Here is a 24345-nt window from a genome sequence, read left to right on the forward strand (position 1 = left end):
GAAAAACAATATGACAGGAAGATTAGGTGTTAATCCTTCTCCATTATGCCTAGTTAGGAAGGAAGGAAGGAGAAGAGGCAGCATTCTATCATGCAGCTTCCCTGCCTACAGTCTGAGAATTGGGAGAGTCCAGAAACAGTTGTGATGCTGAGTATGCAAAACTGAGTCTAAAGAATCAAACAAATTTGCAATGTTCTAAACCAGAGTTAATTTTTTTCAGCTTGCTTCTGACTCCACTAACCATATAGCATAGTCTATACATAGTCTACTAACATTTAGCACAGCATACTAACATTTATATAGCTTGCATCACATGCCAGATGCTGCACAGAGTGCAGAAACATATTCATTGGTTTGGGGGCTTATTATAATGATCAGGATGAGAATAAGGTCAGGGCTTTCATAGGACTAGTAGAAAACCGAGTGGTAGAGAGTAGGTGGAGGTCAGGTGAGGCTAGGAGGGCTTGGGGAAGGCTTTGTGACAGAAGTGGGGCAGGGACCTAGAAGAAGGAAAGGCAGTGGCTTAACAAACAGGGCGGGGAAGCTTATCTAAGCAGAGAATGCAGGGTGGCAGAAGGCACTGATCCAGAAGTGGGAGAAGGAGACAAAGGGATATCCATGTATCTCAGTCTGAGCTTCTTGGAGGAAAGATGGGATATAAATGTAACAAATACACACAGAGCCACATTACAGATGTACAACTGGTTTTATATCAGTTCAGCCCAGAATTCTGGGAACTGTAGTTTGATTAGAGACATCAAACCCACCTTCAGAAAAATACAGGTTTCCTGCTCTGGAGAGGGGGAATGACCATTAAGCTAGTTTATGTCTGTACTGTAGATTTGTCCCAAAGGAGATGTGGAACAGAAGACACAAGGGATGTGAGGACAAGGGTGATATCAGCAGGGGTTTAAAAGGGGTTGTTCATCTCTTAGCATTTTTTCTGCTTCCTGAGTGCAAAACTTCCATGTTTTAGGCATGAAATCATGAGGGTTTCAGAAGCCACAAAGAGGAATGATTACCAAGGTGCTGACATATGGTGGTAACAGGGCTTTGAATAAGCTGCTTAAATACAGAAGTAATTGATTAAACTGGTCATTACAAGTAGAATTTGGATAGCTTCACTTCCACAATTGCATCATAGAGCGTGCAATTGGTTTTAAAAAAACACAAACCAGACATTTGTGGACTCCGGAGAATCTGTTTTCATATTTAAAAAAAATGGAAGCAATCTTACCATCCTCACTGGAGCCTGGCCAAAGGCTTAGAACACTGCACCTCTGCCCTGATTGGCTGCTTTAAATGCCAAGGTTCCACCACAACAAAACCACTTCCTTGTGGTAGTGGGATGAAGGAGATAGTCTGAGAGGGACCTGGAGAAAGATCAGCAGCTCTGTGGAAGTTCTTATAAAGTGTTGCTTTTAACACTCACCCTATCCATGTAACAATCTGAAAATACACACACGCTTTGATCCAGTGAGCATAATGCATGTACAGCATCATGTGTACATGAGAGAGGAGAGCTGGTCTTGTGGTAGCAAGCATGACTTGTCCCCATAGCTAAGAAGGGTCCGCCCTGGTTGCATCTGAATGGGAGACTTGATGTGTGAGCACTGCAAAATATTCCCCTCAGGGGATGAAGCCACTCTGGGAAGAGCAGAAGGTTTCAAGTTCCCTCCCTGGGAGCATTTCCAAGTTAGGGCTGAGAGAGATTCCTGCCTACAACCTTGGAGAAGCAGCTGCCAGTCTGTGAAGACAATACTGAGCTAGATAGACCAAGGGTCTGACTCAGTATATGGCAGTTTACTATGTTCCTATGTGTGAATCTGCCAAGCTTGAGTGCTTAGACAGTGGGGAGGGAGGGATAGTCAAGACAGTACACTACAGTGGTCCCTCGACTTACGTAAATAATCCATTCCGAACGCATGTTCGGAGGTCGAAATTTTCGTAAGTCCAGGAGCGCACCACGGAAGTCTGAAAACATTCGTAATTCGAGGAAGCCGCATCTAAAAATTCGTAGGTCGAGTAAGCTGAATCTAAACCGGCAACTACTTCCGGTCTTTTTTGTCACTCGTAACTCGAAAACAACGTAAATCGAGTAGTTCGTAGGTCGAGGGATTACTGTATAAAGATCCGCATGGATTTCAAACACTAGGTGGTGTTTTCTGTAGATAGTGCAGTGTGCTCACAGCTTTCAGCTGCTCCTGGAATGAACGGGATCAAGCTGGTTAGTTAATTAATTTGCTTTGTTTTAAACTTATTTTGCCTCCAAAGCAGGTCCCCAAGATGGCTTATGGCAATTCGGACATGCAAATTAAGAATGTTTTGATTTTAAAAAATTATGTTAATGAAAATCATTAAAGAACAATAGCCATCACCCAACAGCATAGCTGTCACCCTATTCAGATGTTATGTTCAACACCCATACACATGTACAGTATACACAGGTACAGATCTGTACAAAGGTACAGTTATTCACACATTATGTTGAACACAACAACAACTATAGACCGGTCTCTAACCTGCCCTTTTGGGGCAAGGTGATAGAGCGTGTGGTGGTGTCCCAGCTGCAGAGGGTCTTGGATGATACGGATTATCTGGACCCTTTTCAATCTGGCTTCCGCCCCGGATATGGGACTGAGACTGCCTTGGTCACTCTAGTGGATGACCTATGCTGGGAACTAGACGGGGGAGTGCGTCCCTGTTGGTTCTGCTGGACCTCTCTGTGGCATTCGATACCATTCTTCTGGGCCGCCTCTCGTGTATGGGAATCGGAGGTACTGTGTCGCAGTGGTTCCGGTCCTTTCTTGTGGGGAGGGTCCAGAAGGTAGTGCTGGGGGACTACTGCTCGGCTCCGTGGCCATTGGCCTGTGGGGTCCCGCAGGGTTAGGTCTTGTCTCCCATGCTGTTTAACATCTACATGAAACCGTTGGGAGAGGTTATCCGGGGACTTGGACTGAGTTGTCAGCAATATGCTGATGACACTCAGCTCTATCTCTCCTTGTCATCTGATCCTAGGGAGGCGGTGGATGTCATGAATCGGGGGCTGGAGGCCGTGATGGGTTGGATGTGGGCTAATAAACTGAAATTGAATCTGGACAAGACGGAGGTAATGTTGGTCAGTAGGAGAGCCAATCGGGATGAGGAGATTTTACCGGTTCTAGATGAGGTTTCACTCCCCTTGAAGGAGCAAGTACGCAGCTTGAGGGTATTACTGGACCCGGCTCTGCTTTTGGAAGCTCAGGTGGAGGCGGTGGCCAGGGGTGCCTTTGTACAGCTTTGGCTAGTGTACCAGCTGCGTCCCTTTCTCAAGAAGGCAGATCTGGCCACAGTTACCCATGCCTTAGTCACGTCACAGCTGGATTACTGTAACGCACTCTACGTGGGGCTGCCCTTGAAGAATATCTGAAAACTTCAGCTAGTGCAAAATGCAGCAGCTAGGGTTTTATCTGGAGCTGCCTGGTGGGAGCACATCACACCCATTTTGAAAGAGCTGCATTGGCTACCAGTTTGTTTCCGGGTCCAATTCAAGGTGCTGGTTTTGACCTTTAAAGCCCTTAACAGTTTGGGCCCGGGATACCTGAGGGGACCGCCTGCTCCCAAGGGTTACTGCCCACTTGACGAGGTCATCTGAGGGGGCTCTGCTCCGGGTGCCAACAATGAAGGAGGCTCGGTTGTCGTGCACACGGGACAGGACCTTCTCTGTTGCTGCCCCCAGACTCTGGAATGCTCTCCCGGTGGCTATTCGCTCCTCGGTCTCCATCACAGCTTTTAGAAAGAGTGTAAAATCTTGGCTTTTTGCCCAGGCATTTATTTGATTCTCTGCTGCTGCTCTTTGTACTCTGTATTACTTTTATGCTTTTGTTTTAAATTTTTAATCAGATTTGTTTAATATTTTTCACTTAATATTTTAATTGTGTCTTTTTTACCATCTTGTTTTTAAATTTTGCTGTAAACCGCCTTGGGATTGTTCTAATGAAAGGCGGTGTATAAATTTAACAATAAACAAACAAACAAACACACACACACACACAAAGTATAACAGAACAGTTCCTATCCATACCCTGCATTTGAAGGGGCGTTTACCCAGATTCGCCTTTAAAATAAACACAGACATGATTCACATAAAAACATGTACAAGTGTCCAGACATCCACTCATACAACATAATGTCTGAATAGGCCTTTTATTACACTAAAAGCTGTCATGTGACTCAGAATACAGAAATTCTGTACTTGTGGCCACTGGCCACCCTCATTTAAAGCATTCCTCAAGATAATAATTTGTTTAGATTTGCCACACACAGAATCCTTTAAAAATGCTTTAAAATCCATTTACATGGCTAATGCAGATTCATGTTTGTATTATAGGGCAAGATGGCCCAGGATATGACCGAGAAAGAACTCTTGAAGATGGAAATAGACCAGCTGAAAAAGGAAGTTAAAACTGAAAGACAAAAGGTAATGATTTCCATACCCTCTTCTAACAAAACAGTGAAGTGCCACCTTTTGTCAGACCAACCAATTGCTGCCAGTGTGAGCAAACCTTTTGAATTATACAGAACAGATTGTGAAGTGGAATGGTCAGAGAAGTAGTTCAACTTTGCTTTGATAAAATATAAAGGGGCATAATCCACCAGGAAGTTATCTTGCACAAGGCATCTTGAAATGAATGGGGGTTGTACAAGAACAGTGACCAAGCATTAAAATGGTGGACTGTGCCCAATGTAACTTGCTGCTGCAAATATTTAGGGGAGGCTGTTTGAAGCAGACAACTGCCTAATGACAACAACCTTTAGCATTTCAAACACATAAAGTACAAAACATATTAAGACCATATGCACTTATACTTTTGCAAGCAAATTCAAGCTAGGAGAATCTGCTTGAGCGTTTCTCTTCCCCTGCCACTCAAATGTATTTAAAAGTCAAAACTCTATGCCAAGCTATCAAAAACCTCTAAGGGCTTGAAATTAAAGTTTTCAGATTCTTTTAATGTAGTGAGCCAGCATTGTAGATTCCTTTGTTTTTTTTAATAACATAAGAGCCTTGCTGGACTGAGCCCAAGGCCCATCAAGTCCAGTATCCTGTTTCCCACAATGGCCCACCACCAGTTGCCTGGAGATGAAAGCATGCCCCCTCTCCTGCTGTTGCTCCTCGCAACTGTTATTCAGAGGCCTCCTGCCTCTGAACGTAGAGGTAGCTTATAGGCATCAAGACGAATTGCCACTGAGAGACCTCTCCTCCATGAATTTGTCTAAGGCCCTTTTAAAGCCATCCAAGCTGGTTGCCATCACCACGTTGCATGGCAGAGAATTCCATAGCTTAATTATGCACTGTGTGGGGAAAGTGCTTCCTTTTGTCAGACCTAAAAAAATTTGGCAATCAGTTTCATTGGTGACCCCTGGTTCTAGTGTCTAGCATCCCAGTTCCCAGCAGGTTTACTTAGAATTAAGTCTGATTTCAGGTCGTTCAGAAAACCCAGAGCCAGTTGTACCATGAGGAAAGCTGATGCACCTACTACAGGCAGTGGCGTAGCTATAACTGAATGGATGGGTTCAAAGAACCCGGGGCCCCCAGCTCCTGAGGGCCCCCCAGCTCCACCCCTCCCTATTTTCTTCATTATCTCCCTCACTCCAAGTGGCCACCGGAGAGAGCAGAGAACATGGGCCCCCTCTCCCCTAGATACGCTTCTGGGAAGTGGGTTTGGGGCACCATTTAGGATGGCACAGAGCAGGACACATATTACCCACAGTGCACAATCTATGGGCGAGTTCTCCTGCATAACACAAGCCCAATTGAAATGTATGAGTGCATGCACATCCCAGTGCATGTTAATTGCCCCATGTTAATTCAGAAGGAAAGGGGTGCCACTTAGATATTCTGCCTCAGAAAGCCTTGACTAGTCCTCAGAATAATCTTTTCCTCCTCATACAGGTCTCCAAGACAGCAAAAGATCTCAAGGACTACATAGAATCCATGTCTGCCGAAGACCCACTCTTAAAAGGTATCCCAGAAGACAAGAACCCATTTAAGGAGAAGGGAGGTTGTATAATAAGCTGACCCCGGCCCCACCGAGAAAAGATCACGGCCGCCCTCCTTATACCATACCTGGGCTGTAAGAATTTTGCTCATCTGTCTCTAGCGTAACAGCGTCAATTATCCTCTGCAAGAAAAACAATTGGACTCTTTTGCTGGAATCTAACCTACCCACGAAGGAAAGAAATTGGGAAGAGGTCACCACCAAGACAAACCAAGAGAAGACAACCTCAGTCTGTCTAAGAACTGATTTTCTATCCAATGTCTATTTTGTAAATACACTGTAGTCTTTAAAAGTTCCCTGCAGAAGCCTGGTTTTAGTCGCTGGCTCAAAAACAACAACGCAGGCTTGAATTTGGTTAGCTTATGATTTTGAGAGGGTTTGTTTCTTGTTTTAAAGTAGTTACCAGCTTGAAATAGAAGAGCAGTAGAAAAGGACTGATCATTGTGCAGGATATTTCTTTTTAAGAGGCGAGTACCTTTCAAGGGAAAGGGAGCACCTCAAGTTAGAAATCCATATTTGTACCTAAAGTTGCACACCTAAGCACACTTACAATGGGAGTAAGTCCCACTGAACTCACTGGGGCTCACTTCTGAGTAAACATGTATAGGATTGTGCTGTAAAGTAATGTAATGCATTGCACTGATTGACTGGACGTTTACAAGAGGCAGGCAATGACAGGTCTTTTTCTAGGCACACATCTACACTACTTGGAGAATTCAGTCAAAAGTGCCCAAACTGTTTAGCCGTTACTACTGCTACTATTTATATACCACTTTTCAATGCAAGTTCTCAAAGCAGTTTACATAGAACAAATAATAAGATGGTTCCCTGTCCCCCAAAGGGCTCATAGTCTAAGTAGAAACACAAGGTAAAACACCAGCAACAGCCCCTGAAGGGATGCTGTGAGACAAACAGGGCCAATTGCTCACCCCCTGCTAAACAGAAGAGTCTCGCCACTTTGAAAAGGCGCCTCTTTGCCAAGTTAGCAAGGGACTAGCATGTGCAGAGAAAGTTTTATGCTGAGGCAAGATGGAGCAGCCACCTCAGGCACAGACTGTGAGTGCTCTTAAGGGTGGCAGCATAGGAGAGGGACGGTTCAATCTATGCATGTTGTATCTGGGGGAAATACTATATTTCCCCAGCTGCAGAATGTTGCATTTTGAGTGCTGGGGAAAAGCAATTTCTCACAAATCCTTAAAGCCTAGCTACATATTGTACAAATGTGTGTGTAACAAAAAAATTATGTCTCGTTTTTAGGAGTGTGAGAAACAGCTCAAGCTTTAACCGGGTTTGAGTCAAACTGGCCCAGTTTGACCGGTTCAAGCTCAAACCGGACGGGCCCTCCAAAAAAAGGAGCCAGTCTGAGTTTGAGCCAAACCGGGCCTGGTTTGGATCGAACTGGTTAGGCCTGGTTCGGATGCTTATAAAGGGGAATCCGGTCAAGTTTTGCCTTACAAGCATCAGGGGGGTTGAAAAAAGGCAGGCAGGAGGGTGGGCGGGAAGTTACCTTATGCACCGCATGGTTCCTCGGTGGCAACGGGCCACCCTTGATCCCAATGGGATCCCCCCCCCATCAGCCTGGGCTGGTGGGGGCCCTGTTCAGACCTCTGCGGAAGTATGGAGGCCCAAACCAGGCCCCCACTAGCCTGGACTGATGGGAGTGAGCACCAGCGGGGCCTAGGGGAGATACCGCCGGCAGCGTGGTGGAGTGTTAGGTAAACTACCACCCACCCTCCCTCCTTTTTTCAACCCCCCCCCCCCGCCCCAGCCCATGTTTGAAAAGGGGAATCCTTACTGGATTGTCCCTTACAAGCATCCGAACTGGGTAGAACTGGTTCGACTGCTTGTACCAGACCACCGCCAGTGGTCTGAACAAATCAGCTCACAAATCGGTGAGCTGAACAAATCAGCTCACAGCCTGGGCGGTTCAGTTCAAGTTTGGTTTGAACTCGAACCAAACTGACCTTAGCGGTTCCTTGCATACCCCTACTGCTTTTCGTCAGGAGACGAGAACTGGAGATCTGGAGAAGTGAAGCTGGATTGTGGGTGGGTGGGGGGGCGGAATCTTTTCCCCTCCCATTGCTTCTCTGCTCCAGCTTAATCCTGTCCACTTTCCCCTTCATGGGATTCCAAATAAAGCCTCCTAGCTTTGTATCTTTTCTATTAAAGTTGTAAAGTCTATCAAACTAAACAGGTTGTCAGCAGTCAGTCTTGCTCCTCTTCCTGTTCTTCAGATGGGCTGCCCACCTTTATTATTATTTTTAAATCTCTGAACTAGGCTACATATTTTAGCCCAGGGAATATTTAGAAAGGAAGGAAGCAGCTCCATAGGGAGGGGGGCAAATGAGCAAGAGCCTCCCCCAGACAAGTCGCTCACTGCCTCACCCCTTCTCCGTGGCTGGACCCCTTTGGTTACTTGAAAGAAAGACTTCCACATACTCAGAGTGTGCTTTTTAAAAGCCATTCAGCATATATAAAGAGCATCAATACACATAAAGACTAGTTCCTATGGGGGTCATTTCTGTTCACGTTTAGGGTAGGAGCATTAATATGATATACACCATTATTTCTCTTTCAGAAATCTAACATGCAAAGCTCACCTCCCCAAAATGTACTTTGCTCACCAAAAATGCACTTTGGTGGCACTTTTATTTTTGGTGCTACTACTGAGCAACACAGAACATATTCCTGGATTCAAGCCTTCTGAAATAAGGCCCATAACTATTGTCAAGGACCAATTTCACATCCTTTTTCTAAAAGTAATAGAGTTTGTTCTTTTAACGGCATCACCACCTTTAATTGTCTTGTAAAGTAACATTAGTTTTGAAGTTGGTTTATAAATGCTTCATTGCATGGTAATGTACAAATACAATAATCTAACTGGATGTTTTAATTAAAAATTCAGATTTTTGTGTGCAGCATTGGAAATGCACTGTTTTGAGTAATTAATTTATTTATTTGGAAGCTTCAGGCAAGCATTGCTGGAGAAATGTACTTCACCACAAGATTCTATGATAAAAATGGTGGGACCTTTCATTTAACAGGTTTTTTTTACCGCAGCAGAACTACTACTACTACTACTACTACTACTACTACTACTACTACTGTTATTATTATTAATTCAATTTCTATACCACCCTTCCAAAAATGAAATAATAACTAAATAAGATGGCTCCCTGTCTGCCTGTATGGTCAGATCAGACACACACACACACACACACACACACACACACACACACCCGCAAAGCATTAGTAAAGCATTCTAAAGTAATTTAAATAAATCTGCCCTGCTTACTAAGCCACCTCAGGCACAGACTGTGAGTGCTCTTAAAGGTGGCAGCCTAAACTGTGAGGGCGACACCATGGTTCTCACAAACAGTGCCTCTTCATGAGTACTGCATGACAGTGGCCCTCTCACATTCTGGGTAGGCATCAGTGTTCCCTCTAACAGGGATTCCCAGATGTTGCTGACTGCAATTCCCAGAATCCCAAGCTGCAATGGTTTTTGCTTGGGGATTATGGGAGTTGTAGTCAATCCCTGTTAGAGGGAACACTGGTGGGACCCACCATAAATGTGAATCCTTGTACATCAAGAACTTGTTTCATGCAGATCTTCTGTACCCAGCATGCAAAAGAGGTGCTAAGCAGGCAATGCCAGCACTAGGTTCACAGCAGCCCTCAACCATTCCAGGCCCCCTTAGCAGTGCTGGGAGATGGGGCAGTCACACTATAATGCAATGCCCTCATTCCCACTTTTGCACTATTGGATGCAATGACAGGGGCATTGTATTGTTGCAGGGCTGCACAACTTTGGCCCTCCAAAGTTTTTGAACTACAGCTTTTGAACAACAGCTTTTGAAGTTTTTGAACTACAGCTCCCATCATCCCCAGCTACAGGGGCCAACAGTCAGGGATATGGGAGTTGTGGTCCAAGAGCTGCAGAAGGGCCACAGTAATGCAGTTATGCATTCTAGACATAGGAAAATGGCAGCTGCCAATGCGTCTACTTGAAGACCACTCTAAGCTGCCACCAAAGTAAGCCCCCAGAAGGATTGCGGGGAGGTTTATCTTGGTGGTAGCAGCAGCAGCAGCTTGGAGCACTTGTCAGCATGATTGCTCTGGCAGTAATCACCTTTTATCATCAGGTTGTCCATAGGCCATTTGATAGCCCTCGGCCTGAGCTCAAATTGGCCGACCTCTAATAAACAGGGGGAAACAGAGCATGTTCTGCTTGTAATACAACATCTGTGTAAACAGATAACTCACTTCACACCTATTCCTTGCATAGAAGGCTCTGCACAAGCAGTGTTCTCCACAGGCACAGCGACTTGTGGGCACACTGCATTTGTTCTCACCACTCTGAGATTTGTGAGATTTGTTCTCTCACTCTGGACCAGTGTTCCCTGTAAGAGAACAGGTTGACTACAACTCCCACAATGGGATGTGGTTGACTACAACTCCCACAATCCCCAGCCAAAGGCCATTGTAGCTGGGGAGTCTGGGAATTGTAATTAACAACATCTGGGAATCCCTCTTACAGGGAACACTGCTCTGGACCAGTATAATTTTGCAAAAACCCAGAAAGTGCATTTTGCTGTACAAGCTGAAAATGCCCATCTTTCTGGGAAATGTAATGAATAAGTCAGTCAGCCCTTAACAGGTTGAGGGCCCCTTAGTCTTCTGCAAAACAGCTGACCTACTTAGACAAAGCAACGTACTTTGTAACCTACGTCAGAATGCAATAATCTCTCTTAAAGGGATTTGGGCGTCTAGGCCTTTCCTGTTTGGATTCTTCTCAGATAATTTCCCTGACAATACAGGGAGCAAGGAGGTCATGGTCAGCACTCCAGAGCTTTCATGATTTGATACAGGTCCACAGTCTTGTGGCAATATAGATGGCTGTCCTCAGGTGACCACACTAAGTAGGAAGTGAACAACCTTTGGTTTCATTTCCAAACTAATGGCTTCCAGGTGGTGGAAGAGGTGAAGAATCAGTTGTAGAGCTGAAACTAATTGGCTCTCTCCATGGCAATTCTGTTCAATATATTTCAGAAATTTCTCTGAACACTCTGAAATTTGTTGAGTATTTTAGATTTGCATTCAATTCAACACCCAACTATATTTGATTCCAGTACTTCATATCTGATCATTGATGCTTATTGCATTTCTGTTTGTAAGTTGTTCTGAACGCACTCCACAGAAAGATGATGCACACCAATATGAGAGTTTTTGAAAGCCAACATGCAATGATATTTAGCATTTGACATGGTAGCTGGCATTCTAAGCATGTGCCAACATGCTGGGAAGAAGCATCCCCACTGGAGAGAGCTTCCTCAGGCACTCCAGTGTCTATCTCTCCTTCCCCCAGAAGCACCCTGTGCCCCCCAAAAATATGTTTGTGAAGGTCACTCACAATATTGGTCTTCTGCAAGACAGCGGATTTACTTAAACAAAGCTGTGTACTGTGTACAAAGCTGTGTACTGTGTACTTAAACAAAGCTGAGCCCCTGGTGGTGCAGTGGTAAAACTGCCGCCCTGTAACCAGAAGGTTACAAGTTCGATCCTGACCAGGGGCTCAAGGTTGACTCAGCCTTCCATCCTTCCGAGGTCGGTAAAATGAGTACCCAGAATGTTGGGGGCAATATGCTAAAATCATTGTAAACCGCTTAGAGAGTTCTGGCTATAGAGCGGTATATAAATGTAAGTGCTATTGCTATTGCTACTTTGCAACCTATGTCAGAATGAGGAAAATGGGGATTATGAGGCTGGCTGGCCTTATAGGATTGCTGCAGGAATGATCAAGATAATGTATTTGAAACACTTTAGCCTTAGGCACACAGGAAGCTGCCTTATACCAAGTCAGACCGTTGGTCCACCTAGTTTAGTATTGTCTACATAGACTGACAGCAGCTTCTCCAAGGTTATAGGCAGAAGTCTCTCCCAGTACTATCTGGAGATGCCAGGGAGGGAACTTGGAACCTTCTGCATGCAAGCATGGGCATAGCATCCACTGGACAAGCAGGGACAAATGTCCCGAGGCCCAGCCCCCCCAAAAAACAGACTGCCCTGATGTGCCCCTGCCCAGCCACTGCTTCTTATTTTTGCCCCCATGCAGTGGTGCGCAGGCGCACAGTTCAGCCAACTGGTGAGAGAGAGAGGCATGCGGGTCAGCCAGAGAGGCCCAGCTCAGCCCAGCCACAGTGTCCCCCGCCGTCACGGGGGCAAAGATAAGAAGCAGTGGTGGGGCAAGGGCAGAGCTGGTGGTGGGAGATGTCTATTGCCCTGCTCCTTGCGCTGACATCAGTCGCAGGGGGCGTGTCTTGGGGCATGCATGCTTCACCTGTGCGATGAGGGGGCTACAAGGATTTTGTCCCTGGGCGACCGGGGGTCTCGCTACGCCCTGCATGCAAGCGTGCAGGTTTTCTTCCCAGAGTGGCCCCATCCCCTAAAGGGAATATCTTACAATGCTCACAGGTAGTCTCCCATTCAACACCAACCAGGGTAGTCCCTGATTAGCAAAGAGGGCAATTCATGCTTGCTACCACAAGGCGTGCGCGCGCTCACAAGTTTTTTGATGTCCGCTCAGTTAACTTTAGATCCCGCTTAGGTTGAACCAGGAAGGCCCCATTCTGAACGCATGTGCACGCACACTGTCTTGATATTGCCACCCAGAACAAAATTCATTCCGCATACAGATGAAAAAAATTAGAGAGAACACTGTCTCCTTCCTTATTCAGACATTCCACTGCATGTATGTACAGTTGTCTGTACACATGTACGTGTATTTGTGTGAATGACTGTGTATGAGCTCGTTTTAAGAGTGAACCTGGATACAGGCCCCATCAAACGAAGGAGACGGATAGGAAGTCTACTGCTGTATAAGTGTTGGACCTAATTCGTAAATAACTGCACATGCACACACTATACACAAATTGTACATGGGCTGAACAAAACACATGAGGGCCAGTTCACATGAACACAGCCCAAACATGCAAAGAGGGGCAGGGATGTGCCAAGATGATACTGCAAGGTCACTGAAGAACGTTCTGATGTGCTGCTGGGAGGCATCCTTCAATCAAGTGTGGGTGCTGTTTATCTGAATGGCCTCTAAACACGCATTGCAGGGTTCTGGAGTGCATGTTTAGGGGCAATGCAGATAAACAGCCCCCACACGCAACTGAAAGATGTCTTTGGGTCATGTTCATACCAACTGGCCCTGGACAGGGTTTTTGAGTGCATTCTTTAGAAGTTAAACATTAGTATGGTTTTCCTCTGGACCAGACATTCTCACTCTCCTTTCACCAATTAACCATTTTTCCACCACTTCCCAAGTTTTCTCAGGAAATTCCTATTGACCAGGAAGCTCTTCACACGGGACTTTTGAAGCCCTTTAACTCGCATCTCCTCCGGAATGGAGGGGGCGCGTTCACAGGAGAGGAGAGCTGGTCTTGTGGTAGCAAGCATGACTTGTCCCCTTAGCTAAGCAGGTTCCACCCTGGCTGCATATGAAAGGGAGACTAGAAGTGTGAGCACTATAAGATATTCTCCTCAGGGGATGGAGCCGCTCTGGGAAGAGCAGAAGGTTTCAAGTTCCCTCCCTGGCTTCTCCAAGATAGGGCTGAGAGAGATTCATGCCTGCAACCTTGGAGAAGCCGCTGCCAGTCTGTGAAGACAATACTGAGCTAGATAGACCAATGGTCTGACTCAGTATATGGCAGTTTCCTATGTCCCTATGTCACATATCGGCTAGATTTACCCCGAAGTCCCTGTGAGTTATTGGGGAACACTTCACACACAATTTGGGTTTTTCACTGGGTTTTTCATTAGACTGTAACCCAATTTATATCCGGGGTAAAAAAAATCCACTATTTGTGTTGGGTTGTGGGGACAACTTCAAGTTCGCAGTAAAACCTCCCCGTAAACTCGCAGTAAGTTAGTGCATCTTATGCTCCCCAGTGAATAATGGAAGACAGCAGATTGTGCCCCCTTGTGGCCAGTTTGCCAAAAGAAACACAAGGGCCTCACCCTGCTACACACAAAAAGTACTGAAGAAAAAAGCTACTAGTCTTCCAAAACAGTTATTCTGGAAAAAGCAGGGTGGATAAAAATAAACGTATTTCCTTTTTAAAAAAAAAAATCAAATTTTAAACATTTAAACCAAATTTTAATGTTTTAATACAATTTGTTTAAAAAATGAACCTAGGTCAAAGATATCATCATAAATAGTAATAATAAATAAACAGTAATCATCTATAATCATCATAGTAATAATCATAAATAGTAACTTCTAATTATATTCTATCAACATACTTGTTTAAAAGTATATGAAAATGAAAGATAGCAGATCTGATCAGTTCTAACCTGCAGGTGGTGTGTACACACTCACACTCAAGCCCTTACCTCTCTCTCTAAACATGCAAACAGAAAGAAGGTAAATGAATATGAAGTCCCTTTACCTGACAAGTATGTGTGCAAAACGCAAACAGTGCAACAAAGAAATGCAAGGGCTGGAGGCCCAAATGAAACAGCATAATAAGAAGAGCTCCTTATTTGAAGATACTGAAGGGAGCATGTCTGAACATGCAAGTGTGTATCTGCTTTGGTACTAAATAAAATGACCAAATCATCATCCCATTTTTTTGATGAGAAATAATTTTTTGGGTGGAAATCAGAATAAATAATTGCTTATATAGTGTGTATTATACAATAGTGATAAATATGTATTAAGTACAGTAGTGAATATGTATTAAGGTTTTATCAGACAACAAGAATGCACTTTTACTAGGAAAAAATGGTTAAATAGAATCTTCCTGACTAGTGAAAGGGACACTCGCTCGTCCTAGCTGAATGGGGAATGAGAACATTCTATTATAAGAGAGTCCCGGATGGAAAGGACCATGTAGGGGAAGAGGTGAATTTGATGAAGGCATTTGGAATAAATAGAATAATAGAGGGTAACATGAAGAAAATATGAGAAACAATGACAGCAGTGCCTCGACATCCCTTAGCTCCTTCCTCTTTTTATTTCAGAGATGACAGCACACAGAATTAATTTCTTAATGGGTCTTCCATTGACTGATACAAGCCTAGTTCTTAATGCATTAGTCAATTTGCTTTTCAACTTCATGCCAAATTCGACATTATGTTGCCTGTATACATTACATAGGTGTCTGTGCACATACATCCTATATGTAATCCAAAAACCTTCAGTTTAAAATGAGTTAAGATGCTTTACTTTTTCACTCATGCTCTAAAAAGAATGGAAATTGCAAGTTAAGTTATGCTCATCTTAACTTCCACACCATACAAGCTGTAAAGACTTTGTACAGTCTGGTATATGATGATGACTTTCGAAATGAGGTGACATGCACCCACATTTTGCCTTGATCAGAGATGTATCAGGCAGAAATTCATCAGGGGCTTCTCTAGGAATTGATTAGGGAAGCTGCACCCATTAAATGTCTGCCTGGATGCATCCCTACCCAGCCCAATGTCCAACTGAAAGACCAAGGCAAGTGTGGGTGCATGGAAACTGCTGAATCTCAGCCAATTTGCAATGGATCTGCACCAGATTCGGAGGAGTAGGATCTCTTGTCCCCGATTGCTGCATGCATGATTTCAGAGGGATTGGGTACATACACTCAACTTTATAAGTAATAGAATGTTCAAGGCTTATACTGGTGGAATGTTGAAAAGACTCCTCATCTTAACTATACTGACACGACTGCTTAGAATTGGAGGCTCCAGAATGATCGGCCAGAGTTTCTCTCCATGGGCTGGTATAACAACCAGAGTATGGGACTTGAACCAGTGAGAAATATCCCCATTCAGGGTGGCTTCATACAACCACCAGAAAGTAAGTTGGCGGGAACTGCCAGTTCCCAGTGAACATACACTCCTAGCATATGTGTATGTTCACATTCTAGATAGGGTGGCCCTATCCACCCCCAGCATAGTACTTCCAGTGACTGTAGCTGGGGTCTATCTTATGTTTCTTTTTAGAATGTGAGTCCTTTGGGGACAGGGTTCCATCTTATTTATTTGTTTGTTATTTCTCTGTGTAAACCGCCCTGAGCCATTTTTGGAAGGGCGGTATAGAAATTGAATTTATTATTATTATTATTATTATTATTATTATTATTACGACTTTCATCCACTTCATGTCATCCAAACCCACCAACCTCCAGTTCCCAAGCTACCTCCCCCGCCCAACCCAACGTCAAATGTAGGTAAGAATGTTGGGTTCCCAAAAGGAAGTGCAGCTCAGAAAAAGAGGCTGGCAGGTTTGGACAACATGGAAATGGGCGGAAGTAGCTTTTCACGCCAGGAGTGTGTGCTCACTGGGAACCAGCAGCTCCCACCAACTTACTTTCCAGCGGTTATGTGGAGCCGCCCTTGGCCATCATGCTCACTGCGTTAGCAAGGATCAGTCACTATCCCTCTGTAGTGCGAGCCTAAGCTACCTCAACAGTCTGTCGCAAGTAAATAGGACGAATCCCACATATGTCACTGCAGTGAATGTAAGGTTTCAGGGGAGGACTAGACCTCACTTAGAGCAACTGCCTTCCCTAATAAGGGGGAAAGCCCAGGACATTCAAAACTGAAGGGCCAATCCAGAGGGTGGGCCAACTACCCACACAGCCACCTACGGAAGAAGAGAAAGCTTTGGGCTGTTAGTTACTTCTGTGCCCGGAGTGCCCTGAGGAAGCACTGGGCTGAGTAGGGATGTGCAAGGAACCATGGCAGGGCAGTTCGAAGGCGGTAGGGGGTGTCCCTTTAAGAGCGGAGGGAGGGTGCACTTACCCCTCCAGCCGCTTTCCCGCTGCCAGGGTGTTTTTTTAAAGGCCCATTGGGGCGGCAGCGTACTTCCCTGCCGCCCCATTGCCCTGGTCTTCCAGCCATGACCGGAAGTCGCTGACACACCTGCGCATGTGCTGGCATGGGTGTGCACAGGTAACCTCTGGTCATATCTAGAAGACAAGGGTAACGGGGTGGCAGGGAGGTACGCTGCCACCCCAATGGGCCTTTTAAAAAAACTGTTGCCAGTGGGCAGGGGGTAAGTGCACCCTCCTCCGCTCTTAAAGGGAGACCCCCGCTGCCTTCAAACCAGTTTGGAGGCCCATAAAGGGTTAGGGTTATGTTTGCAGCTACCCAATTGCAGTTATTTAGCAGCTACCCCTGCTAAATAAAGAGAATCACCACTTTGAAATGGTGCCTCTTTGCTCAGTTAGTAGGGGGAATAAAATTAACATAAAATCAAATAAAGCGGGTGGTGGCAACCTACTGTGAATCTCTTGCAGTCAAGAATTCAACCCCAATGAAATACCCCCTCCTCCTCTGGCTCTGGTAGGAGTCATGACAGTCACCCTTAGCTAAGCAGGATTGGATTCAGACATTGAGGCTCTTCTCATGATCAAGTGAGAAGAGCCAAATCGGGTTTGTGGGGAGAGCAGGCTAAGCCCACTCTCCCCACAGAGAACCCCGAGACAGGAGGCTGCTCTTCTGCCTCCGAGTCGGGGGTCTACTCGTGAGCTGCCGCGGTGCGGAGCTGCGCCGTGGCAACACATGATTTTAAAAAACATGTTTGCGGAGCACTCGTTCTGCAAACCCAGTTTAAGGGCAGGGGCAATTCAGCGGGTTACCCGCCTGCGAGCCTGGTAGTTTACACGACCAGCGAAAATCAGGCTAGGCTCTCCTAGCCCAATTTTCGCTGGTCGTGAGAATAGCCTCACTGTCTGAGTGGGAGACTGCCTGAGAACCCTTTATTGGCTGCCTTAATGGAAAAAAAGTAGGATCTAAATGGAATACATATATTAAATAAAAGCAGCCATTACACAATAAACAATGGTAGAGAACTATCTGTACAAGCTGAGGCAGAAACACAAGGCAGAAACACAATTTCTGCCTTTTCTATGGCAGAAACACAATCCTACACACAAGTGATTACACACATGACCAGAGGTGCACTTACCCCTGAACTTCTTCCCTCCACATTTGGGACCCCCCAAAATCCTCTTTAGTTTGTTCTGGGTGGTGTGGTTACCTGGCTGAGCATGATGATGCTTGATTTGCAGGGGAGGGGGTGCCTTCAAAGGCCCTTAGGTCCAGGCTCCAAAATTAACTAGGTGCACCTCTGCACATGGCAGAAGTGATTATATGCATGATGCAATGCACCTTCTTAAAACTCATTCAGCCTGGAGGAATGGCTAACCTCAAATTGCCTAGCTAAATTACAGCAAAGGCAGTCATCTCAATTGATTGTTTTTCCTTGTTCATGAATTACATTTAATTAGATTTATGTATTACCAAAACCTCTACATGGTGTCTTTTTATGACACTGAAGAAAGCGTAAACCAATATATAATGCAGGACAACTCCTCACTTATTAGACAGAAAGGCTAACCTTTAATAGTAAATAATAATCACCTTTTATTTACGGTGATCAGAACCAGAGCAGACTCTAAAACAACCATCTGTACCCTCAGCTCACCACCCACCAAATAAAACCCACCCTTGCCTAATAAAGTTGCCCCCCATGAGTTAATCAGCTAAGCATTCACTAATTACCAATTCAAGCTTGCAGCTCTAATTAAAACTATGCTAAGCATCTTGTGCTCAAAACCCAAGTGTGCATTCTCAAAACCCTGCACCGTTTCTTAGGTGGTCATGTGTAAGCCCTGCAGTGAGTGTTTATTTGTGCTTCTCTAGTGAAGCAAACGCAGCTCGCACTTAACCTACAGTCAAGCAACGTTGAAAAGTCCAAAAACACTGGTTCAATAAAACATTTTGGGGGACTGGGGTAGAAAACATGGCCATGCCTAGCATCCAGTTAGCATAGTCTTCCCTAAGACGGTTCCTTTAATGAATTGAAGATATTAACTTAAAATAGGAGGGAAAGAAGAGAGACTGCGCAGACGCCTAACCGCTTGACTGTGTATATTACCTTGCATTCAACTTTCTCTTGGCGCCACTAATAGACCATCTCGAGCAATGCAAGTGGCTTTCTCGCGTTTGCCCGCTTCGACCAATGACGGAGCCACAGTGGGTGCGGCCTTCCATCCCCGCACCCAATGAGAGATAAAAGAATGTTCCTCTTCCTCCGGCTGTTCTTGGCTTTCCCTCTTCCTTCTGGCTGCCAAAGTCCGACGCATGCGCAGTTACTAAGCCAGTGCTGTTGCAACCGCAAAAGGCAGCCCCCTTCCCCCGGTTGGAAATTTAGCCATCGGTGGCTCTTGGTTGCCCTAAGTGCCTTCCCACAAATTTATGTAGGCGTCCTGCAAAAATGTCCCACGAGGTCCCACCGAGATTTGAACTCGGATCGCTGGATTCAAAGTCCAGAGTGCTAACCATTACACCATGGGACCTACTGACTTCTTTGTGAAGCAGGAGGCTTCCTCAGTCACTGTTAATGTTTTACCTCGCAATATTTACCGTTAGCAACACTGAGGCCACACACACGCAAGCGGCGTGGGTTGAGTAGGAAAAGGGAGAGAGCGGGAAAATATTCTAACAGTTTGCGGGGGGGGGGGGCGGGGAATAAAGCAAACATGGTACATGACTGGAAGGATCCACCCGCTATGCGCTCCGCCTCATGCAACGTATAGACTATAAATACGGACCCAGGTATCATCTTGCACAAGGTTTGCACAAACTGGGGCGAGCGGACCATATTATGTCGTGCTGTAGCCTCTGGCGTCCTCCAGCTTTAAAATACAGTCTGTAGACGCGGAAGAGGAAAACACGCCCATGATCCCCTAGCTAGCTAGCCAAATGAGTCTCAGAAAAATGCCAGGCACGCCAGGCAATGGCACGCCAGAAAATGCCAGGCACGCCAAGCAGGACCCACCGGCGTCCAAGACGTTTTGGTGCCTGGTAAGGGAATAGCCCGTGACGCCCCTCCTCCTGCTAATCATTGGCCTTGGTCGAGCCGTACCTCAGAATGAGGTGGCGGAACAGCTGACTAAGAGCACGGATGGTTCGTTCCTCTGCAGGCTGCAGGTGGACGTTTTTGAATGCGTCCCCCACATAAATGCTCCCTATATTATTGTAGAATCTTCTGTCCTTACCCCCCCTCCCTGCTGTGCTAGCTTCTACTTGCAGGGTCATTTTTCCATAGGGAAGCATTTTTTTTAAAGTGACACACACACAAACCTGTAGACTGGAATGATGCCATGGTCCCCTAACTACAGGGTGTAATGAGCTGTAATTGACACCCACAAAATTTGCCCCAGGCTGCAAATTGTTATTAAAAGACCATATAATCTACCCCCGCCCGACTTTTGCGATCCCCCCCCCCAAGACTTTGAGGCAGGCACTATCCACTATCCCGTGACAAGCCTCACTGGAAATGAATGGGAGCCGCACCCTAGAGCTGCAGTTCTGAGGGAGCCAATAGGCAGAATGAGGCTGTCAACTTAAGGGGTGACATTTTGAAATGTAGTCCTTCAAGTTGGAAGGTGTGTGGTGGGGCCATATTTTAGAATGCATCCCTAAGCAAAAAAGCTCATTGTGCTAGAATATGAGCACATGGAGGGAGGGGAAGGTTTAGTTCAGTTGTTTGCCTGATCTGCTAGCTTGCTACATGCAGGATGGGGTTTCTTTTGCAGGGGGGGAGATTTGGAAATATAACTCCCCACCTGTGGTCTGAAATGGAATACTCCAGAATACTACCAGGTCAGGCCCACTTTTCCCTGCTGTAACATGGATTCCCAGATGTTGTTGACTACAACTCCCATAATTCCCAGCCAAAGGCCATTGCAACTGGGGATTATGAGTGTTGTAACGTAGCACAGTGGGGAAATGCTTGACTAACAAGCAGAAAGTTGCTGGTTCAGATCCCTGCTGGTACTATATGCAGCAGCAGCAATATAGGGAGATGCTGAAAAGCATCATCTCAGACTGAGCGGGACAAGGCAATGGTAAACCTCTCCTGTATTCTACCAAAGAAAACCACAGGGCTCTGTGGGCGCCAGGAATCAAAACTGACTCAATGGCACACTTTACCTTTACTCAAGAGCACCTGGGAATCCCTGTTACAGGGAACTCTGGTCAGGTCATGACTTTCATACCAGCTTTACCACCTCAGTCATGATGTTACCCTCCTTTTGTGTAACATGTAGGCTCTTACTTATGAGTAAGTTGCATTGAACTAAGTAGGACTTGCTTCTGAGTAAACATGTGTTGTATTCTATCGGATTGATTAAGTGCCGCCAAGTCAGTGTGAACTCGAAGTGACCACATAGATCGATTCTCTCCAGGATCTGTCTTCAACTTGGCCTTTAAGGTCCCTCAGTGGTGCATTCATTGTTGTCGTAACTGAGTCCATCCACCTTGCTACTGGTCATCCTCTTCTTCTCTTTCCTTCAACCATTCCCAGCATTATGGACTTCTCAAGGGAGCTGGGTCTTCGCATAATGTGTCCGAAGTATGATTGTTTGAGCCTGGTCATTTGTGCCTCGAGTGAAAAATCTGGATTGATTTGTTTTATGATTTATTGGTTTGTTTTCCTGGCTGTCTATGGTATCCTCAAAAGTCTTCTGCAGCACCAAAGTTCAAAAGCATAAATACTTTTTCTATCTTGCTTCTTCAAAGTCCAGCTTTCGCATGCATAGAATGTCACGGGGAAAACCATTGTCCGAACGATTCTAATCTTTGTAGGTATAGACACATCACAGCTTCTAAATATCCTTTCAAAGGCCTTCATTGCAACCCTACCAAGTGCTAGTCTGCGGCATATTTCTTGACTTCTGATAATAATTCTATTCTTCTGTCTAGTAGTCCTTTATGTTTTGTTGATTAGAACTTTGTCCCAGTGTGAGGATCCTATAGAGAGGGGGGAGGTGGGCTGGAATCAGGAAAAAAAGAGAGGAGAAGGAGAAAATGGAGGTGTTCCTGGAATAAAGTCTTCATTAAACAAACATAAGATTACTTTGTATTTATGAGCAGAACACCTATAAAACAACAACATGCTTACAGTCAGACTACATGTCAAGTTTTATAGGGAATAAAAAGTGTGGCTACGGCTTGGAAGAGGATTAATAAATATGGTAAAGTAAAGTGTGCCGTCGATTTGGTGTCAACTCCTGATGCCCACAGAGCCTTGTGGTTTTCTTTGGTAGAATACAGGAGGGGTTTACCATTGCCTCCTCCCGCACAGTATGAGATGATGCCTTTCAGCATCTTCCTATATCGCTGCTACCTGATAAAGGTACTAGTGGGGATCCGAACCAGCAACCTCATGCTTGCTAGGTAAGTCATTTCCTGCTGTGATATGGTACTGAGATACCACAGCCAGTCTTCATGAATCCTGAGCCTCCCTCTACAAGAATGCTCTCTTGTGCTAGCCCCATTGCTATGAATGAAACTCTTGCATACTGTTCTTGTATAGTCCCCATGTATTTCAGTGAAGGTTGCAAAGGAGGATATGCTGGTTCATTGTGACCCTTGGATTGGGCCCAAGAATAGGTGGCACCTATGTTGGGACAACTGGCCCCCAGACAAACAGCTAACCCTTCACCTCCCCTATTCACTGCTGGTCTCACTGAATAATAAACTGAAAATGAAAATAAGTTTGCAATTCTAATCATACTTACTTGAAAGTTCGTTCCATCAAAGCCAATAGGACTTACTTCAGTTAAAATAGAATGGAAACATTGTTGTGAAACATACTGTTATTTCTCTTTCAGACTCAGAGGTGCGCCTTCTCTGTAGCTGCTCCTGAGCTGTGGAATGCACTCCCAGCAGAAATCTGCAATCTTAATTCTTTATTGACCTTCAGGAGAGCCCTTAAAACCTATCTGTTTGGTCTGGCCTTACAGGGTTTTAATTAGTTTAAATTGCTTTAATGTTCTAACCTGGTTTTCAGGGTTTTTATTGTTCTGATTGTTTAATTGTTTTTTAAGATGTTTTAATTGTTAATTGGTGTTTATATTTATATTTCTGTTTTAATTGTTATTGGTTTTAATGGTTTCTGTTTTCATTGTAAACCACCCTGAGCCTTTTCGGAAGGGCGGTATACAAATCAAATGAATGAATGAATGAATGAATAAAACATGTAGGGCAACACTCATTTCCCCCCAAATCCCCTTTGTTCTTGTTCTCCCCCACCACATCTTTTTTATGACCAAAGCTTCCAAGCCAGGTAATGTGGCTTCCAGCTGGATCTCAGTCACGCCGCTCTTCTCCTTATGTTACCATGCCCTCATCCAGGCAAAGCATGCAAACCTCACCTTTCCCAGCCCGCCCCCTCCCCCACCATCTTATTCACCGGGAAGTTTAACTCAGAGGAACTGTCATGCACATGAGTTCAGATCTGTACTCAGGTACAGCTATTCACATGTTACGTGGAACACAGGTAGAGCAGTACACTTCCTACCTGCCCCTTTGCCCCTTCCACAGACTACCATGCCATGAAGCAGAGGTCCTCAGCCTTTGGCCATTGTGTCTGGGGATGAAGGGAGTTGTAGTCCAACAACATCTGCGGATGCAAGGTTGAGAACCTCTGCCCTTAAGCATGGATATGACTAACCTTTTTAAAGGAGTGTCCCCACATTTTGTGGTAGTGAATTCCATAAAGCAGTCAGATACAATGGCTGATTGGCAAGGAATCAAACCTACAGCCACTGCATGCAAGGCAGTTGTGCTTAATCACTGCATCACAGTACTCCTTGATGAATCTTGTAGACACATCTTGAACCCCCAGCATCCCGCTCCACCCTTTTTACACTTTAACCATTGGGTACAGGTTAATATGCAAAACATGCTTCAGCTACAACTCAAAATTATGATTTTCTTTCACAGTTGCTGCTCCACTTGTGAGCCACTGCCCTCTACTGGTTCAACTGGAACTTCCCATAAAGGCTAAAGAGAGGGCAGTGGTCTAGACATTAGCAGGGGCGTAGCAAGGTTGGAGTGGGCCCAGAGACAAGATTTTACAATGCCCCCCCCCCCGAAGCTCAGTTCATGAAGTAAAGAAATCTTAAATGAGGCTGAATAGTGGTAACAAAAAGCATAGTAAAATTCAATTGTAGACAATGCAAGTCATTGAATGGTCCTAGAGAAAGACATGCTGTTCTGGTAGCTCCGGGTCTTAACACTCACATCAATTTCAGAGGATGAATCCAACTGAAGGAAGCCCAGGTGGGTGTGTGGCTGGGGGAGTCTGTCATGTGACTTGCCTCTGGGAGGCCCCCCCCAAGGCAGTGGGCCCCCAGACAACTGTCTCCCCTTGCCCTATTATAGTTACGCCCCTGGACATTAGGGATGTGCACAAACCACTTCAGCGGTCCTTTTCCGCTGGTTCGAAGAT

At 45.3% G+C, this 24345-nt stretch overlaps 3 protein-coding genes, 1 long non-coding RNA gene and 1 other non-coding gene across 11 annotated transcripts in view; 2 read left to right on the forward strand and 3 right to left on the reverse strand.

Moving 5' to 3' along the window:
- Positions 1 to 19163, reverse strand: part of ABI3 (ABI family member 3) — a 57406-nt gene extending 38243 nt beyond the window's left edge. Inside the window, exons 1-2 of one of the 7 annotated variants that reach the window (XM_053261790.1) lie at positions 8003 to 8039; positions 6107 to 6201 (exon numbers count right to left, since the gene is read on the reverse strand). The gene's annotated coding sequence lies outside the window, so the exon portion shown is untranslated. Of the gene's footprint in view, positions 1 to 6106; positions 6202 to 7545; positions 7636 to 8002; positions 8041 to 18981 lie in introns of those variants that run through there. The other 6 variants (XM_053261793.1, XM_053261795.1, XM_053261796.1 and 3 more) reach the window with 6 other exon arrangements.
- GNGT2 (G protein subunit gamma transducin 2) lies at positions 4375 to 6159 on the forward strand. Its single transcript, XM_053261797.1, has 2 exons — positions 4375 to 4459; positions 5933 to 6159. The coding sequence occupies exons 1-2, from the start codon at positions 4376 to 4378 to the stop codon at positions 6056 to 6058; spliced, it is 210 nt and encodes a 69-aa protein (XP_053117772.1). The 5' UTR covers position 4375; the 3' UTR covers positions 6059 to 6159.
- Positions 19164 to 19330: 167 nt separating the features above from the next.
- Positions 19331 to 19402, reverse strand: TRNAQ-UUG (transfer RNA glutamine (anticodon UUG)). The gene has a single exon. It is a non-coding gene; the product is annotated as a tRNA-Gln (tRNA).
- Positions 19403 to 19591: 189 nt separating this feature from the next.
- On the forward strand, positions 19592 to 23102 carry LOC128329903 (uncharacterized). Its single transcript, XR_008309846.1, has 2 exons — positions 19592 to 19661; positions 22724 to 23102. It is a non-coding gene; the product is annotated as an uncharacterized LOC128329903 (long non-coding RNA).
- Positions 21216 to 24345, reverse strand: part of IGF2BP1 (insulin like growth factor 2 mRNA binding protein 1) — a 122381-nt gene continuing 119251 nt past the window's right edge. Inside the window, exon 16 of the transcript XR_008309844.1 lies at positions 21216 to 21882. The gene's annotated coding sequence lies outside the window, so the exon portion shown is untranslated. The remainder of the gene's footprint in view (positions 21883 to 24345) is intronic.

The sequence above is a fragment of the Hemicordylus capensis genome, chromosome 6 (assembly GCF_027244095.1).
Source record: "Hemicordylus capensis ecotype Gifberg chromosome 6, rHemCap1.1.pri, whole genome shotgun sequence".
In the NCBI taxonomy this organism is placed as follows: Eukaryota; Metazoa; Chordata; class Lepidosauria; order Squamata; family Cordylidae; genus Hemicordylus; species Hemicordylus capensis.

Excerpts from the sequence above, each read along its gene's own strand:
- GNGT2 (XM_053261797.1), top strand. The coding sequence starts at position 4,376 with ATGGCCCAGGATATGACCGAGAAAGAACTCTTGAAGATGGAAATAGAC. Across the intron at positions 4,460-5,932 it reads TTAAAACTGAAAGACAAAAG|GTCTCCAAGACAGCAAAAGA; the intron begins GTAATGATTTCC and ends CTCCTCATACAG.